The sequence below is a fragment of the Cnephaeus nilssonii genome, assembly GCF_951640355.1.
Source record: "Cnephaeus nilssonii genome assembly, chromosome: 22".
Classification (NCBI taxonomy): domain Eukaryota; kingdom Metazoa; phylum Chordata; class Mammalia; order Chiroptera; family Vespertilionidae; genus Cnephaeus; species Cnephaeus nilssonii.
The window spans coordinates 6,440,165-6,459,299 of record NC_137093.1 but is presented as its reverse complement, the minus strand read 5'-3'; the positions used below and the strand labels follow the sequence as shown (position 1 = coordinate 6,459,299).

Below are 19,135 nucleotides of genomic sequence, written 5' to 3'. Positions count from 1 at the left end.
CAAACAGCCGTCCAGGGAGCCAGGAGCCTTTTTGGGAAGCAGCACTTAACTCTTTATGGTCACTGGGAGGCCATCTGCAAGGCCATCACTCGAACTCACTGATGGATGAGCAATTTCACAGCTGAGAAGAGCGCGTGTCATTTTCCCGAAAAGCACCCAGTTTACTCCCAGACTGATCACGCAGTCACGGGAGGCTGGCTCCTCGGCAGGGCCTCAAGTACCTCAGGGCTGGAGAGGGGCCTGCAGAGACGCTTGTCAGTGTCCTAGGGCGACTCTAACCCCAAACTGGGAGGCTTAGAACAGCCCAAGTGTGTTCTCTTGCAGTTGGAGGCCAGAATTCAGGGTATCCGCAGGGCCAGGCTCCCTCTGAGACTTGATGGGATGTGTCCTGGCCCCTTCTAGCTTCTGGGGATGCCATCGATCCCTGGAGATCCTGGGCTCACAGCTGCACCCCTCAATCTCTGCCTCTATGGTCACATGACACTCTCCTGTTGTATTTGTCTCTGTGTCTGAAACCCTCTTCTTAGAAGGACACCAGCCATATTGGATGAAGGTCCCACCCTCCTCCAGTGTGACGGCATCTTAACTCGACTGCTTGTGTATGCACAGCCCCATTTCCACACAAGGTCGTGTTCTGGGGGCTAGAACTTCGCCATATCCTTTTGGGGAACCCTATTCAACCCACAGTAGACCCACCCATCAGAGAGAAGCTGCCACTGAAGGGAAGTGTGGACAGCACAGGTGAGCCTGAACCCCAGGTGCTAAACTAAACCCTGGATCTGGCTCCCGCTCACCTCTCCAGCCTCACCTCCATCTTTCTCCCTTGCTCCTACAGGTGCATGTGCTCCTTCTGCCTTGAATGCACGTCCATCCCACTTGTCATCCACTCCCCTACTTCACTATCAGGTCTGCGTACACAGCACTAGTTCACGGAAGCCTTCCCTGATCCCCTGGCTAGCTCAGGTGCCTCTGCTCCCTGCCCCACAATCATTGCTCCCCTGTTCTAGTTTGCACAGCATCCTGGACACCCGCTTTGCAGCTCTCATCACTGGCATGATTGGCTGTTCTGTCTCCCCAGCAGCCTGGAGGTTCCGTGAGGATGGAGGTCTTGAATGTCTATTCACCTCTGTGTCCCTGATACCCACGCAGGGAGTAGGCACTCAAAAATATTTTTGGTGAATGCACAGATAGGGAATGGCTCTTGAAGAGCCATTTATCAACTCAAAGGTTATGCTGTCGGAAAAGCCACAGTCCCCCAGGCCCCAGAGCTGGCTTTGAAGGAAAAGTGGAGAAGCGCTCGGGAGCCCAAGGCAAACCAAGCCCTGGCCCCTTGGTCAGGAAGAGGTTTAGGAAAATGGTTTAATCCGAAGAGCCTGATCCCACAGTGAGACCCTGCAGAGGCCGGGTAATTCCTCCCTGGACTACATTCTCCTCTTTTGCAGTGTGAGAAAATTAGACCCAGCCGCCTCCCAGAGCTGTTACAAGGAAGACCCCGCCCTCTGACATGCCCCAGGTGCTAAATCCATACTGGGGTGGGAGAGGGAGGGGTCTCTTTAACAGCCTTGGGATGACTGAACCCAATTAGGAACCAGAAATTTGGGGAAATATTCTCCCTGCTAGGGGCTCGGTTTCCCATTCATAACATTTCTAGGATAGCAGTTTCCTGAGTTTCAAAGGAGAGTCTCAAGGGCCACCACTGTTGGAGGACAGGAGGAGGGGAGGCCCCCAGGGATGGGATGCAGCCCCTGCTGCCCATAACCCACACGGCTCCACTTTTACCTGCTTGTACCCATACTGGGGGGATATATAAGGTTTCTTCCCGAAGAAAGAGATTTTTACTGAATAGTATTAATGATCAACCTTTAAAACTCCTAACTAGAAAAAAGGTTCCTGACTTGAATTTTATGGGCCAGAAAATTTACTAAATAGGGGAACTGCCTAGAGTTGGCAATGTTTTTTCCAAGCAAGGGCACTACATGAAATGCAATCGTCATCTATAATCACCCATCATTTCACTTTACAAAGGACGTTTAACACCAAAAGATTCGAAGGGTGTTATTGCAAACTAAAGGGTTGTTAGGTTCACTAACATACTTCATGGAAACAGTATCGTGTTTCTTGTTGTTGTTGTGTGTGTTTGTTTGTTTTTTTAATCTGGCGGGAAGCTGGTTAAAAACATCGCCATGTCGCAACGCTGGTCTCTGTGTCATAATTCCATGGGAGCTTGTTCAATACCTGGATTCTGGGCCCAGCCATTAGTTGGGCATTGGGAATCCCAGCTTCAAACCCCAGCTCTGTACCTCTGAGCAAGTCCCTTCCACTCTCTGGCCTCAGTTTACCCATCTGTAAAATGAGGGGTTGGACTCAATGATATGAGGCCCCTACCTATTCTAATCTCTATGATTCTAGAACAGAGCTTAAAAATTGGGAGCCCCCAAACCCAATACGACCCACACACGTTTGGGATTAATACCACCTCACACAATGTTAAAAGATTTGTGGTTAGATGCTGACATTTATAACTTGGAGGGGTTTCTCATAAAAGTCATGGTCTTCAACTTCTTCTGAAAAATTCCAAGGTCTAGCAGCCCCGGTCCCTCCAAGGAGGGATGCACTCACAGAGAAGGACACAGCTCCACTGCAGGCTTCCTGCCCACACTGCACAGCCTGAGTCTAACGGCGAGGAAACATCAGACAAACCCAAATGAGGGCTATTCGGTAACGTAGCTGGTCCCTACTCATCAAAGATGTCCACGTCACAACCAACCAGGCTGAGGGGCCGTTCAAGCTTGGCACACTGCCACATGTAATATGTGATCTTGGGCTTGCAATGCCAAAAAAATTTTGCTATCCAGGACCCTATTAGAACACTTGCTGATTAAAGTCTTGATTCAAGGTCAAGTTTACTGAATCTGGTAACTCTGCGTGGTTACGTAAGGAAGTATGCAAACTAGTCTCAAATGGTTCATAAAAATAAGAGAGAACTTGGGGTGGGGGATTAGAGAGAGAAAGCAAATATATGTCAATGTTAAAAACAGACAGGTCTTAGTAAAGGGGGTACAGGAGTCCTTTGTGTTTTCTTGCAACTTTTCTGTAAATTTGAAATATTGCAAAATAAAAAACTAAAACTAAAGATCATCATAGAATTGAGTGATTCTCAAACGTTCGCCTCAGAATCCCCTGCAGGGCTGGTGAAACTCGGGCGCTGGACCCTCCCAGAGCTTCTGATTCAGTAGGTCTGAATGGAAGAAGGCAGGTATGTGCGTCTCTAGCAAGCTTTCAAAGGTGATGCTGTCGCTGTTGGTCCAGGAAACACTTTGTGAAGCCCTGGTCCAACCCGGTTTAAACTGTGGAAGTGACCACCAACAGAACTGGACACAGAAAGTGCTTTGTAAAAGCAGGACTGGGAGAGGGATGGAGCGAGGGACCGTGGTTTTCATTATGAACCGCTCTGTATCATTCTGTTTGCTTCTGGGTAAATATATTGATGCCTACAAAGCATCTAGATCAGCACCTGCCTGGCAAGTAGCGGACAGTCAGTGCATGTCAGGGACCTGCTGGGACCTGGGTTTCCAAAACACAGTGCCAATGACAGGCAACATAGATGCTTTCAGCGTTTGCTGGGGGTGGGGGGGTGGGAAGGTGGGGAGCAGCATTCTTGGGGAGAAAAGTTCTCTGGGTTGCTCCTATGTTTTCCCCTTGGAATTGCCGCCACTGAGTCAGGTCAGACACAACCTTCTCAACCTCTCTCCTGATTCTGAGGTGAGAGTGTGGTTTTCAGGCAGCAAACTTTGGTCAAGACAGCTCCTCCTCCCCCTCTTCCAGCGGTAACGAACCTTGGCCTCAAGGCTCATTAAACCCCATTATATAATCACCCCCATACCGCGTCTCTTTATAACCCTTCCGGTGGCTGGTTTCTTGGGAGTAGGCAGTTCGGCTTCATCGGTCTTTATTGCTACCTGCTGCTGCCTCCTCCCCCAAATCAGGCACCCGCCTCAGCCCCAGGCACTCCAGGCCAGGCCCTCGGCAGGACAGCTGTCTGTTGCCTGGTCCCCAGGACAAAGAATAGGAGCTGCTTGGAGAAGAGATGGGGAGAGGGCAGAGTAAGATGGGGGGAGGGGAGGGCATGCCGCCTTCTAAGACACCTCCCGAAGGGCAGTATTTCATGAGACAGGGGCCTCGGACAGAACGCCAGCTGGTGTCATTAGGACCAAGATAGGGACGTCCAGGGACCATCAGTCACTTGTTCCCTCCGGTGGCTGCTGCCCTGAGTGCTGGACCCCCACAGGCAGCTCATAAAGCAGCGCACAGAAAACTGCAGGGGGGAAAGTACCCTGTCATTCTTCATCCCCAGGACAGATGAGCTGCAGAAGCTGGAGCTGAATTCTTGCGGCTGCCTGTCCCCCACCCTGGGACCATGGATGCTCTGAACATCGACACCGAGTCCCGGGCGGTACCGACTGGTGAGCCAGTACAGGCACTGCTCTCTCGGAGGCAGCCTCGAGGCCAGGCTGTTCTCCCAGCTGGGCAAGTCAGACAACCTGAACAAGGCCCCTCTTGAAGAGCAAGCAGGCTTCTGTGAGGGCGGCTTTGCGATCTCATTCCTCAGGGGATGGCAGGGTGGCGGGTTCGGAATGAGTGCAAACTCCACCTCCTTCCCGACTTGGTGACCTTGGGTCAGTTCCGTAAACTCAGCCCATTTCCTTGTCTATAAAATGGGGGTACTAAGAGCACCTACCTTATGGAGGAGTGGGAAGCTTAAGTGAAATAACAGGTGTAAATTACTTTAACCAACTTGGTGGTGCCTGGAACCTTGTCAACACACAATAAATGCCAGTGGCTATTACTATCACCATTGTCATCACTGTCACACACTATTCCAGTGCACAACATCCAGCAATCGCTCCCAACGCCACCCTTTATTGAAACTTGGTGTTCGAAGCCCCAGCCCTGTGCTAGGAAACTTACATGCATTCCTCATTCTGTCCTCACTATGCGTCCCTGCAGGTAGAGACGGGCTCAGGGGCTCCATGACTTGCCCAGTGACACCTCAGCAACCACTGAGTTGCTGTCAAGCCGAAATCACTTCCAGCAGCTGGCAATGAGTGAAATGATGCCTTCCATCCAGGAGGCATTTTTTTCATTCTGAAGAAGCCTCTTCACAGGGGTCACAGAGTCTGCCTGACAAGGCAGGTGGCATCAGAGAGACCCGTCAAGGAGTCACTGGCAAACAGCTTACTGGACCAAAAACGTGGAGGGCATCTGATTAGATGGTCCTAGGGCAGCGTGGCGGGCGAGAAGGCAATGCCGAGGAAATGCAGTGAGGACAGGGAGCCACGTCCACTGCCCTCAGCTTCTCTGGGGAGCCATTCCCTCCTGAGTCAGCACCTTCCACGGAGCACAGTGGAAGCCCATCTCTCGTGTTTTGTGCATGGCTAGCCTTGGAGACAGATCCCTCCATACTCGGGGGCTCCTGCCACTCCCTCCCTCCCCAGCTGGTCATCCCAGACCAGGGAAGTAGGACAAGCCCCGAGGAGGTGAAGTCCTCACAGCCCATCCGAGGTGGCTCAGCACCCTGAGGGCCCGAGGCTCGGCCACTCTTCGGCCTAACGCTGTCTCCTAGCATTAGGGCCAGGGGTAATAAGATGGCATGTCACTTCCCCTCACACTGAGGCCACAGCCAGAGCTGACAATGACAAACAGGTAGGCAGACTCGGCCTGGCAGGGACACCGCCCCAGGGGCTCTATTGCCTGGCACGGTGTGTGCGGGGTGGTGGATGGGGAGGGCACTAGAGGCAGGAAGTTCTCTTCTGAAACTCAGAGTGGTGGGAGAATGGGACGATTACAAGCAGGGGAACCAGCGCCCGGCAGCTGTGTTCTCCCAACATCCCAGCCCAGAGTCTCCACACCAGCTTTCTAAGTGAGTTAGGAGGTGCCCAGGAGAAGCTCTGAAATAGACCCTCATGGAGTCTTTTATCGTCCAGTTGGGGAAACTGAGACCCGGGGAGATAGAGACAGGAACTCACTGCAGGAAAGAGACGGAATCTGAGCAGGCTAGAATTGGGCCTGGGTTCAAAACCTACCACACAGGCAACACCATTCACCTTCTGAGCCTCAGTTTCCTTATCTGTAAAACGGGAATAACAATGCCTGCCTCAGAGTGTGGTCAGCCTTAACGGTGGCAAGGCAGGGACAACGCCACACAGGCATTTGGTGGCAGCACAGAGACTCCGAGAGAGAGCGTCCCACGTCCCGATGTGGAGCCTGTGCCACCAGGCTGCCTCGTTCTGTTATTTGTTAGGGTCGACGCAAACGGGGCTGGTCCACAGGGTCCAGCTACTATTTGGTTACACACTCATTCTCCCAGGGAGGCTCCGATGCTCTCGTCCTCCTTTCAAAGAGATCCAGGGTCCTCCCTGTACACCAGGGACACTGTCCAAAGAGGCACCTGTGCTTCCACGGCCTCTTAGCGCCAGGAGCTGCTCCGCCCGCGGCACAGGGAGAAGCCGCTCCGCTCCTCTCGGACGGAGACCAGGGCAGGTGCGAATGTTGGGAGCCATGGTGAACTCAGCCCCGGTTTCCTCGTCTATAATACTCTCTTTGGCAGGAGGAGGGATCTAAATGTGCAAGTCCATGGTTTTGTTTTGTTTTAAACAAGCTATACGTGTTTCTGCTCTGGACAGAACTAAAGAACAGAGCTGTGGCCACGCCCTCCGAGGTGGGGCTAGAGAAGAGGCTAATACATATCCTAACAGCTGCCAACTTTGAAGCACTTACTGTGCAGACAGCTCGACATACACGAGCTTATCTAATCCCACACACATCTATGAGATGACTCTATTGTGATCCCCATTTTACAGATGAGGAGACTGAATCTCAATGAGGCTCTTCAACTTGCTCAAGGTCAGGCAGAGGGCTCAAAAGTAACCAAGGTGGGACTGGAACCCAGGCACTTCCCCCCAGGGCTAGGACGTCCTGCCTCCCCCCACTGTCGTCACTCATCTGCTGTCATCACATCTTTTCCTCTTCCGGGCTCACTGAGCCACCCTCCGACGGCCACATGCCGGCCACGCAGCCCATTGTCACGGAGCAGGTCTGGTCTCTGACAGTGATCCCTGCTGACGAATTGGTCATTGGCTTTCTGGCGCTGATGTGGGCCGCGAGTGCCATTTTGGTTTGCTTTGTTCAGGGCCTGCACCCCCTGGGCCTAAACAAGCCAGGCTCTGGAACTTCCCCTAACGACGTCCACTTGGGCCTCCTGCTCCTGAGTGGATGCAGGCTCCACATCAGTAGACTGCAACTGAGTTCGGCCTCACTCCTCCTGAGTTCCCAGGAAATAAAAGAACTGGTCTTGGCCCTGGATGGTGTGCTCGCTCAGTGGTTAGATTTCCGGCCTGCACACCAAAGGGTCGCCTGTTCAATTCCAGTCAAGGACATGTACCTGAGTTGCAGGTTCGCTCCCCGGCCACCGGTGGGGCACATGTGGGAGGCAACCAGTCAATGTCTCTCTCCCACATCAATATTTCTCTCTCTCTCTCTCTTCTTGGTTCTCTCCACCACCTCCCTCCCTCCCTTACACTCTCTCTGAAAAGCATGGGGAAAATATCCTCAGGTGAGGGTTAGCAACAACAACAGAAAGATCTTGTCTTGGCCAGAAGACTAGTTGGGCTTTACTCAGGGGCTCCCCTCTGAAAACAGCTGTGCCTGTTCTGCAAAACGGGCCTCTGTGAGGAGAAGGTTAAGTGCCTTCTAAGACCTCAGCCCTTGATCGCCAGAAAGTTCCATTTCCGCTCTGAGTAATAACAACTTTATCTGCAGCAGAATCCACAGGAGCAGAATGTAAACCACCTTGGGCCATGCTCAGCCCAGTGTGAACCCAAATACATCTTGGAGATGTAAAGATTATACTGTGCTGACCTGTGTGTGGGAGGGGTGAAATAACAAAATATAATCACAGCAGCCTTATCCACAACAGAAAGAGAAAAAGGCTGGGACTGGCAGCTGAGAAACAGGAGAGAGGAAAAGCTAACATTTCCATCCTTGAATACCCTCTGTTATCCCTACACACCTGCAGGGCCAATGGCAGCAGCCAGTCGACCTGGAGCGCCGATGACACCCCTTCCCTTGAATCCATTCAAAGAGGCGTGGGTGGCGCAGGTGGGAGGTGGCAGGCAGACGCAGATGAGGCGTATTCGGCGAACATTTCAAGAGCATTTTCACCACAGAAAAGGAACACGGAGCGAGCGCACCTGGCAGAGCACAGCCCTGTGCAGTGACTTACTTGAGGAGAAGTTGGCCTCGGTGTGGACCGGAGGGGTGGAGGGCAGGAAGGGCCCTTGTCCCACGAAGAAGGAGCGGAGGGAGCGCTCGCACAGGAGCGGGGAGCGCTGCTGAGCGGGGATGTTCTCACAGCTGCCCACGCTGCTGTGGATCTTGAGGTTCAAGGGCTTGCTTTTCTTCTTGGCTCTGGAAGGGAGACAGAGAGAGGGAAGTGTATGCGTACACACCCAAAATGAGAGCAGGGAGCGCCAATCTCCTTAGCAGGGCGGCCAATACCCACTCCCTTCCTAACCGGGCCCTGTGGTCATCCCCACCCCCGTTTCTCACCTCCAACCCTTTGCTTATGCTGTCCCCAATGGCAGGAGTACCATCCCTTTCTTTGCCTGGTTAATCCCCATCTTTTTTATTTTATTTTTATTTATTAAATTGATTGGGGTGACATTGGTCAACATGGATATACAGGTTTCATGTGTGGGTTTCTATGTTATAAGATCTGTATGTTGCACCGTGTACCCACCACCCAACGTCAAATCTTCTCCTGTCACCTTATATTAGGATCCCCTTCTCCCCCCACCCCCTTCCCTCTGGCTACCACCACACTGCTGTTTGTGTTCTTAAGATTTGGTTTTATATCCCACATATGAGTAAAATCATATGGTTCTTAGCTTTTTCTGACTTATTTCACTTAGCATAATGCTCTCAAGGTCCACGCATGTGGTGCAAATGGCACTATTTCATCCTTTCTTATGGCTGAGTAGCATTCCCCTGTGTACATGGATGAAGAAGATGTGGTCCCTATGCCCACTGGTCCTTTATGACTTGTCTCTGGGGTCCTCCCCTCCAGGAAGCCTTCCGACACCCCAATGCCCCAGCAGGGCTGAGTGTCCTCCTCTAAGAAGCCCTCGCTTGGGTTGGCTGTTCCTCCTCAATCCTCCTCTGTATATATTTCTGTGGCTGTACTTTCCTATTTTCCAAATTGGTTCTTTCAGTTTTTATCATCCAAGTGGACTGTGGGTCTTTGAGGGCAATGATTCTGTATTGTTCATTTCTCTGTCCTTGGCAAGGATAGCACAAAGCCTGCACACAGTAGGTGCTCACTGAATGCTTATTCAGTGACTGATCTGGATGAAGACTCTGGCACTTACCACATTGCACTCTAATACTGTCTTCCACACTCGACTGCGGGCTCCGTGAGGGCAGGAACCTGTGGTTTTCGTTGTTGGATCTCTCAGATCCTTGCTTGGCACCGCTGAATAGAATGAACCTCCCCAGCTGGTTTGGAAACGTCCCCACTTACAAAGAGCTTAGGTGATCAGTTTATGAGCGTTTGGTTTAAAATGGCATCCAAAGCCAACCTCACTGCTCTTCTCCCCCTCTCCACAGCACCCCATTCAGGTCTGGCCCGGAGTTGGGTGCCCTCTTGTGGCCAAAGTGAACCCTCCTTGCAAATTTCCAAGTTCTGGATGGAGCGCCCAGGAAGGTGTGTTCGTGTAAGACTGGAGGGCTCCCATGTGAGCAGCCCTGCCCGGCGGCCTGCTGCTCCTCTGCTGTAAGGAGCTCAGGGGTGCCCACAGAGTCGCCCCCTCACAGGGCCTGTGGTCAGCCCTGCGTGTCATCTTCCCAGGGCCTGAGGCCAGGCCCAGGACGTGCCTCCCGCTGCAGCAGCACCTGCTGGTGGCTCTCCCTGCCCGTGGCGGAGAAGAGAAGGAAGCAGGGAAGGGGTGGCATTCATTCCACACGAGTGTCCAGTCGTGCAGATCCAAAGAGCAGTGTCATTTAAGAGTGAAACTCTCAGGCCCTGGGGTCAGGGAGACCAGGGCTTGGGTCCTGACCGTGACCTCAGAAGAGTGCTCTCACCTCTGTGCCTCAGTTTCCTCAACTGGACAGTGAGAAAAATAACAGCGCCTACCTACGGAGGATGTCATGACAATTCTACGCGATCGTGCGCCTGGCACAGGGCCCACCACAGAACGAGGGTTCAGGTCACCCGTTGTTAACGTCACTATGACCAGGTTAAATTCGGTGTCTGTGTAGCATGGGTAGAACCTCAAAGAAGCCAGACATTGAAGCCAGACTATGTTTTTCACCTGAAACATCCACCAACTCTCAACTCACTCCCCCTGGCAAATGAAAAGGGTGCAGTCAAACCCTTTAGCCAGAGATACTGTTGTCATCCCCAAACCACAGGCGGGAACCTTGAGGGCCACCAAGTGACGAGGCCAGTTCCTTGTACAACAATCATGTCAAACTCAAAGGCTAACATGGGCCAAATAAATGCAGCATGTGGCCTGAGGGCCACACGTCTGACATGCTTGTTGTACAAGGAGAACCAAGTCTAATCCAGCACAAGTTTAACAGTAGCTTAATGAGAGTCGAATTGCCTTAAACAGATGGGGCAGAGAAGGGTTGTATATAAACAAATGATAGTTGGACAGATGGATGGATTAAAAAGATGAATAAATAGATGGATGGGTGGGTGGATGGGTAGATGGATGAATAGAAGGATGGATGGAGGTAAGAATGGATGGGTGGATAGATGGAAGGATGGATGGGAGGAAGGGGGGAGGGATGGGAGAAGGGAGGGAGGGAGAAAGAGAACATGGAAGGAAGGATGAAAATGGAAAGAGTAAATGAATAAAGGACGGAGAGGATGGGAGGAAGGCAGGAAGGAAGCATAGGATCCCTGAGGACAGACACAGCTTATTTTTCTTTTCTAGCCCCTGGCCACCCCCTGCCTAGGTCTCTAGCTGGCGCTGCACACAGAAGGCTCTAGCTCAGCACACATTAGCCAGCTGCCTCTCAGCGCCCTCACCACAAAGAACACCAAGGGACCTCCCCATCTGGTGTTTCGTCGCTGCCCCATTTCCTGCTCCAAGAGTCTGTTGGGCTTTGGGTTAAGCAGAGCCACCAGCTCACATGGCCTCTTCACCCTCAGCTTCCTTGAGTGTGGGGTTGTGTCCTCTTGAACTCAAGAGCCATAACCCGGCCAAATCCCTCAGCATCTCGTTAGCAGTGTCTGGAGTGTCTGGCCCGGCCAGTTGGGAGGAAATGACAGGGCTGGGAACAGGCAAGGTCCTTGCAGGCATGGTGGGAGGACAGGCGTGAGCTCACCTTCTCCCACACCACCCTGTGCAGCACTACGCGCTAATCCGTGTATGGGGACACAACCATTTCCCAAAACGGGAACAAATGCCCGCTGGTCTTCCAGTGGCTCAGTGAGCTGTCCAACCTCTCTATCTGGCCCTTTAAGTCCTTTGCAGTTGGCCTGGTCTGATGACCTACTAGGAGGCCTCCAGGAGAGGCCCTCTTCAAAACCAAAGAATAGCACCAGTTCTTGGGTGAGAAGGGAGGGGCAGGGGTACCTACGGACCCTGAATTCAGGTGCTCAGATTCCAGACAAGGGGGAGGCTTGAAAAAACAGGGGCCTGCCCAGCTGGTGTGGCTCAGTGGCTGAGCATTGACCTATGAACCAGGAGGTCCTGGTTTGATTCTCGGTCAGGACACATGCCTGGGTTGTGGGCTCAATCCCCAGTGGGGGGAGTACAGGAGGCAGCCAATCAATGATTCTCTCTCATCATCGATGTGTCTATCTCTCCCTCTCCCTTTCTGAGATCAATAAAAAAAATATAATTAAAGAAAGAAAAACCAAGGGCCTGCTAAGTCTAACACTGGGAGGATATTTCGTGAGAGGCCACTCTGCTCCTTGGCCGCAGGTGGCCACCCTCACTTCTGGCTTGAGCACACCCCAACGTGGCATTAATAGACCAGGGCTCTGGTGAGCAAGGAGCACAAGGACTCCTTCAAAATGCAGAAGCGGGAGCCTGAGGCGTGAGCTGTCTTTCCCCAGGTGTGAAGGAGCAAGCCATGCTTTTAGATGACGCATGAATGATATTTTTGTATTTTAATAGTTAAAATTTGAAAAACAAGCTTTCATACCATACCAAATTATTTCCTGGCATACAGCTTTATGTAAAATACACTAAGAAGAAGAAAAAGAGGAAGAGAATGAAGGACAAGGAGAAGAGAAACTGAAAGGAGGAGGTGAGAAAGAAGAAAGGAGTAGGAAGAGATGGTGATTGAAAAATGTTACGTAAATTCATGGTTCAATTCCCGGTATAGGTCCCACCAGAATGCCCTGTCCCCGAGCTACCCTTCCACCAAACTGGACCCAGACCCTTCTCTTCTCTGACTTGGTCTGACCGTGGAACAAATCACCCAAAGTAACCCCCAAATCCTGCTTCCCAAAGCCTAATTCACCCCAAGAGCGGCCACCCCTGCCACCTGGGATCTTTTTCCACATCCTGACCCCACCCTCTTGGGGTTGGTTGGGTCTTGTCATAGCACCTCTATGGTTCTTCAAGTTCTGGCCACACTTTTGAAGGACACACATGTTTTTCTGATTATGTGATGACCGTGGGCCTTGACCACCTGTCTAGAAGTGCAGGAGGGCAGGGATCATGTGTGACTTGATTTTTGTGGCTCCCCAGGGCCCAGCACAGACCCTGGCATATCCGTAGTGAAGCTCCCTTAACTAAATGAATTCAAGAACGTCCTCGTGCTTCCAATGCACCATCCCATAAAAGCTGGGGGCTCCTGGTGGAAGTGAGCTGGAGGGGCGGCCCTCCAGTGGATCCACTTTGCCTGGATGCTATCAACAGGCCAGGCTGGCCCCCCACCCTGACTATTCATTTCTAACAGGAAGTGTTTGGTGCACAGAGTGCCGGGGAGGGAGAAGGGTGGTAATGAACCTGCAGGGAGGGTAAGGGCCGGCACTAGCCCACCTGGGGGGTGATTCCAGCACTCAGGACTGCTGACGTCAGCAATGAGATCTGGCAGGCTGAATGGGCAGGAGTCAGGTGCTGTGCTCGGGACATGCTATCTCATTTGGGAGAGGAACAATTATGACCTCCATTTCATAATTAAGGTGGCTGGGGCTTTCAACAGTTAATATACCCAGATCACAACTCCATAAAGGCTTGGAGTGTGGTCACAGATTTCACTGACATCCTATCTAATAAAGAGGGAATATGCTAATTGACCCTCACACTGTTGCAAAGATGGTGGCGCCCACAGCCAATAAGGAGGGAATATGCTAATTGACTGCCCTGCCCTCAAAGATGGCGGTGCCCACAGCCACAAGATGGCAGTGCCCAGTCCCCTCAGCCCTGCTGGGGCATCAGGCATGTGGCAAGGCCAGGCCCGTCCCCAGGCAGGCCCAGCCACTCCGCGTGCCTGCCTCCGGAGTCTCCCAGTCCCCTCAGCCGCCCAGGGCCAGCCCGAGGCACAGGCAAGTCTCGGGTGGCAACTGCCCAGCCAACGCCTGAGGTGCAGGCAAACCTCAGATGTTGGCTACCCAGCCAGCCGCCCAGGGCCGCCTGAGGCTCAGGTAACCAGGGCCGGCCGAGGCTTGCGCTGCCAGCAGTGGCAGCAGCAGAGGTGTGATGGGGCGTCGCCTTCCCCTGATCGCCGGGTTGCCTCTCGTCCCTGAGGGCTCCCGGACTGTGAGAGGGGGCAGGCCAGGCTGAGGGACCCCCCCCCCCCGCCACCGCTCCAGTGCATGAATTTTCATGCACCGGGTCTCTAGTTATATATATAACTATATATAATTAGAGGCCCAGTTATATATATAACTATATATAACTAGAGGCCCGGTGCATGAAAATTCATGCACTGGAGGAGGAGGCCTCTAGTATGTATGTGTATGTGTGTGTGTGTATATATATATATATAACTAGAGGCCCGGTGAATGAAAATTCATGCACTGGAGGAGGGGGGCCTCAGCCCAGCCTGCCCCTCTCACAGTCCGGGAGCCCTCAGGGGCGAGAGGCAACCCGGCGATCAGGGGAAGGCGACGCCCCATCACACCTCTGCTGCTGCCACTGCTGGCAGCGCAAGCCTCGGCCGGCCCTGGTTACCTGAGCCTCGGGCTGCCCTGGGTGGCTGGCTGGGTAGCCGACATCTGAGGCTTGCCTGTGCCTCGGGCCAGCCCTGGGGGGCTGAGGGGCTGAGCGCCGTCATCTTATGGCTGTGGGCGCTGCCATATTTGAGGGCGTGGCAGTCAATTAGCATATTCCCTCCTTATTGGCTGTGGGCGCCACCATCTTTGAGGGTGTGACAGTCAATTAGCATATTCCCTTCTTATTGGCTGTGGGTGCCACCATCTTTGTGGGCGGGGCAGTCAATTAGCATATTCCCTCCTTATTGGCTGTGGGTGCTGCCATCTTTGCAATGGCATGAGGGTCAATTAGCATATTCCCTCTTTATTAGATAGGATTGATTTCAGAGAGGAAGGGAGAGGAGGAGAGAGGGAGAGATAGAAAGAAACATCAATGATGAGAATCATTGATCGGCTGCCTCCTGCATGGCCCTATTGAGGAATGAGCCTGCAACCGAGCATGTGTCCTGACTGGTTCAACCACTGAGCCTATTCTTAATCGTTCTATTAATCCCACTGTAGGAGCTCATCACATATGCCCATTTTACAGCCGTGCTTGCACAGACCCAGAGCTGTCTAGGCCATCAGTTTCAGGATTAGCTGGGGAGAACCAATCTTTCACTCACAGCCTGGGCATCTGGCCAGAAGGCTGGTCTTGGCCAGTTCTTGACCTGGACATGGACAATGCTGCCTCTGCCCCATGGAATAATCCAGAATCCACGGCCCCCTCTCCAGGCAAACACCACGGTTGGCTGGCCCAGCCTTCCCCACCCCTCTGAGCTCACCCAGACAGCCTGGGCTCTGCCTCCCAGGCCTGCTCTGTACTGGCGTCCAGGCCCGCTGATTTTCCTGCCTCCCTGTGATTAGCGACTAATCTTATTTTTTTGTTCCCCGACCCATAAATCAGTTACAGACCAAATATTTACACAGGCCATCATTTCCGACTAAACCAAGGCTCATGACAGCCCTCATTATTAAAAAGGATGACTGATTTGGGGCAGAGATTCCACGGGCATGTGGCTGGATGTTTTCTTTTAGGTTTCCTTCCCCATCCCCTTGCCCAAAGAAAAAACCAATTTCCAAGAAATACTGGTTCAGAGATCTGCTCTCACTGTCTCCATGGGGCCAGTGGGACATGGTCAGACCCCAAAGTGCTGGCCTGTGCTGGCTTCTTCACCCTTCTCTGGGAACCCTTCTCTGGCCTCCCCCTGAGCAGGGAACCATTTGACTCTCAAACATCCCCTAAATCAGGAACCCTAAAGAAGAGAGGGGGAGGGCCAAGAAGGGGAAACTGGACAGCATCATTACTCTCAGCCCAGGACACGCAAGGTGACCGAGGGCAGCCATGCGTTGAGTTGGTAAGATCACCCGGTGGGGCAGCAGGAGGCTCTGTCATTTCTTAGCAAGTCACCTTGGGCTATGAGGCTGGTTTTTCCTCCGGTCAAGTGCAGGGATTTGCTGGGTGGTCTCTGTCCCTTTCTGCCCCATGTATCTTGGTTCTAATTATGACAGCTGCCATTCATTGAGTCCTCACTATGTGCCTGGCCTTGTGCTAAGCATTCTACAGGCATTAACTCATTCTGTTCTTTGTTGTTGTTAATCCTCAACTGAGGATATGTTTCCATTATTTTTAGAGAAAGTGGAAGGGAGGGGGAGAAACAGAGAGAGAGAGAAACATCGATATGAGAGACATACCCAATAGGTTGCCTCCCCATGTGCCCTCACCAGGGCCAGGGATTGAGCCTGCAACCGAGATACATGCCCTTGACTGGAATAAAACCTTCAGTCCACAGGCCTACACTCTATCCACTGAGCCAAACTGGCCAGGGCTCATTCTGTTCTTTAAGATGGGGTTTGTCACCTCCAGTGACTTACTAGGACCTCAGAACGTATAAGGGGCAGAGTGAGGATTTGAACTTGGCTGTCTGACCCCAATGCTCTTAGAGTTAAAATATACTGCAGCCTCCCTAGGACCTGGCTCTGCTGCTTGGCCCCCTTCAGCAAGGAAGCATCCTCCCACGTGGATTCCCATCACCTGAGGTCTCCATATGAATGCGTTCAGGGTAAGCATCCTAAGCGAATGCAGGATTGGCAGTTGTCTGCTTAGGTGGGAGCCGGCAAAGGGCTTTCCCTCTGCAGGGCAGCCGGAAATATTTTTTTAGGCAAACTGTGAGATTTTGCCACTATTGAATATTTCACCAGAGCTGCTTTATGCTAGGAAAAATGAATTGAGAGTGATTCCTTACGGACATGCCTAAAGAGGCAATATTTGAATCTAGCAATTCTATGAGAAACACACTGAAATGCATCCATCACAGCCTCAGAGACAGACAAGAGCATCTACCCACTGTGGAGGGCTTGGGAAGAACTCAGACTTAAGTTCCCGGGGCCGGCTGGGCGCCCGCCAGCCACCAATCCTCAGCTGCTCTTAGTGTCCTTACTTGTGAAATCTCACCCTAGAAGCTCCTCCGTCCTCACAGTGATGTCTCTCCCCTTCCTGCAGACCTACGGCGTGACCGTGGGCAGGTCAGGCTCTGCCGGCCTTGAGTCCTCTTGTTTAGACAATGGGATCACCCCTCCAGACCTTCCATGCACCCTGGCTTCTGTGGGGGCAAATGCATCAGCACTTGCTGAGCAGAGGGCACAGTAAAACTTCAGCTGGTGTCGCCCCCGCAGCACGGCGTTTCCACTAAGTCACTCATGACTGTCTGACGGTGACTCTGGGAAGAAAGTCTGGATCTCTTATTTCCATGTGAGTGTGAAGAACTGTTGCCTGAAATCTGTGTTGTTGCTTTTTCCAGCCAAGGCCTTCAACCTGCTTTCAGCTTTTGCTGATATGGGAAGAAAACTCACTGCCAATCAACACATTTAGTGTGATTTAATCTATATAAACATAAACATAAATATAAACATAAGAATGTAATTATGTATAAACACACCTACACGTTTGAATATATTTACTACATATTCCTGTGATATATTTAAGGTCACAGAAAAAGAATTGGAAAGGTTTCCACTGAGAAAGACAGTAGAAGTAAGGGGGTTGGGGGAACCTCCAAATTTGACTACGTGTATGAATCTTTTGCAGTGACAATGCCTACCATGTCTGCAATGCACGTGTAATCTACACTAATAAAATAGAAAGATGCAAATTGACCTTACCTTCACGACACCCACCAGCCAATCGGGAGTATGCAAATTGACCCAACAAAGATGGTGGGTTAATTTGCATACACAGGCGCCCAGTGGCGGGGAGGCGGGATGCTTGTGTCATCACCATGGTGATGACGCAGGCGTTTCACACTGCCCCAGCCACTCCGGGACTCTGGGCAGCGTGGGAAGGCAGAAAGGCAGCTCCGGGACAGAGCAAAGGCTATGCCAGCAGCCAGTGTAAGGAAGGCCCATTCTGCACGAATCTTCGTGCATCGGGTGTCTAGTTTTTAAGGAAGGCAAAAGCAAGGAGGGCAGGAAGAAAGAAAAGGAGGCTATATATCAATAAAACTTTATTTTTAAAAATAGGCAGTGGGCTAACTTTGGCCTATGGGCCATGATTTTCTGACCATTAGTCTAAATATCAATTCCAATTGGACTGATGGCTGCCAGAGGGGAGGAGGTAAGGGATTGAGAAGTACAGGCTAGTAATTACAAAACAGTCCCAGGGACGTAAGGTACAGCACAGGGAATACAGTCAAGCGCATGTGATAGCTATGTACGGTGTCAGGTGAGTGCCTGAAACATCAGGGGGCCACTGTGTAAAGTGTATGATTGTCTAACTGCTATGCGGTGTGCCCAAAACTAGTACAAAATAATACTGAATGTCAACAGTAATTGAAAAATAAAATATCAGCTCCTGGATGTAAGGTCAGGGCAGTTTTGGTAACTACTATACCCCTGATGTCCAGGACACACCCTGGCACACAGTAGAAGCTCAAGAAACAGTTGTTGAAAGAATGAATAAAACCCAGCCTCTCTCTATTCACCTGGAAAACTAACAATTCAACTGCTATCCTAAGCCCTTGAAGGGGAATGTGGCTGTTACTCCTTTAAGTGATTTGAACTAATTGTTGCCAGCATGCAGGTTAATGAAACTGACTGATCTTAAAAAAAAACAACTTAAAAAAAACCTGAAATAAGCCAGTCGGAGAAAGATAAATATCACATGATCTCACTCATATGTGGGATATAATGATCAACATAAACAAAAATAGATCCAGAGACAAATGGCAGGGCAGGGAGGGTTAGAGATCAACCAAAGGACTTGTATGCATGCATATTAGCATGACCAACCGACACAGACACTGGGGCGGTGGGGGCTTTCCCTGGGGAGTGGGAGTGGCAGAGGGAGGGGGGGTCAATCAGGGAAAAAGGAGACATATGTAATACTTTAAACAATAAAAAAATAAAATAAAAATAAAGCAAAATTTTTTTAAAAAACCTGCCTAGCTGGTCATTGGTTTGATTCCCAGTCAACGCACATGCCCAGGTTGTGGGCTTGATCCCCAACAGGGGTCGTGCAGGAGGCAGCTGATCGATGTTTCTATCTCTCTATCCCTCTCACTTCCTTGCTCTCAAAAAATCAATAAAAACATTTCTTAAAAAAATCAGTTCTCATTCTCACATCAAAAGGGTCCCACTCTGGGGCACTTTGCTGGTTTAGAAAACAGAGAAACAGGGCTGATGGCTTCTGCTCAGCATCGAGATAGGTTTCTCAGCCCCCACCAGGCACAAAAGCTGGTCCGTGGTCCTGTGGGTGCCCAGATCTGCGGGCAGAGGCTCCCATCTCCAAGGAAACTGCATCTATAAATGCCACATGGTGTTTTCCAACCATAGGCAAACATTCTGATTCAGAGGAAAATCTACAAACTTTCGCTCTAAAATAGGGACAGGGCTTCAGGGGGAGCCTGACATGGTGGGGGGCAA

General features: G+C 51.5%; 1 protein-coding gene across 1 annotated transcript in view; it reads right to left on the bottom strand.

Moving 5' to 3' along the window:
* Positions 1-19,135, bottom strand: part of KSR2 (kinase suppressor of ras 2) — a gene marked incomplete at its 3' end in the record, with an annotated part of 274,191 nt that overhangs the window by 108,366 nt on the left and 146,690 nt on the right. Inside the window, exon 5 of the mRNA XM_079762501.1 lies at positions 8,282-8,466. Within this exon, the coding sequence (XP_079618627.1) occupies positions 8,282-8,466 (185 nt within the window). The remainder of the gene's footprint in view (positions 1-8,281; positions 8,467-19,135) is intronic.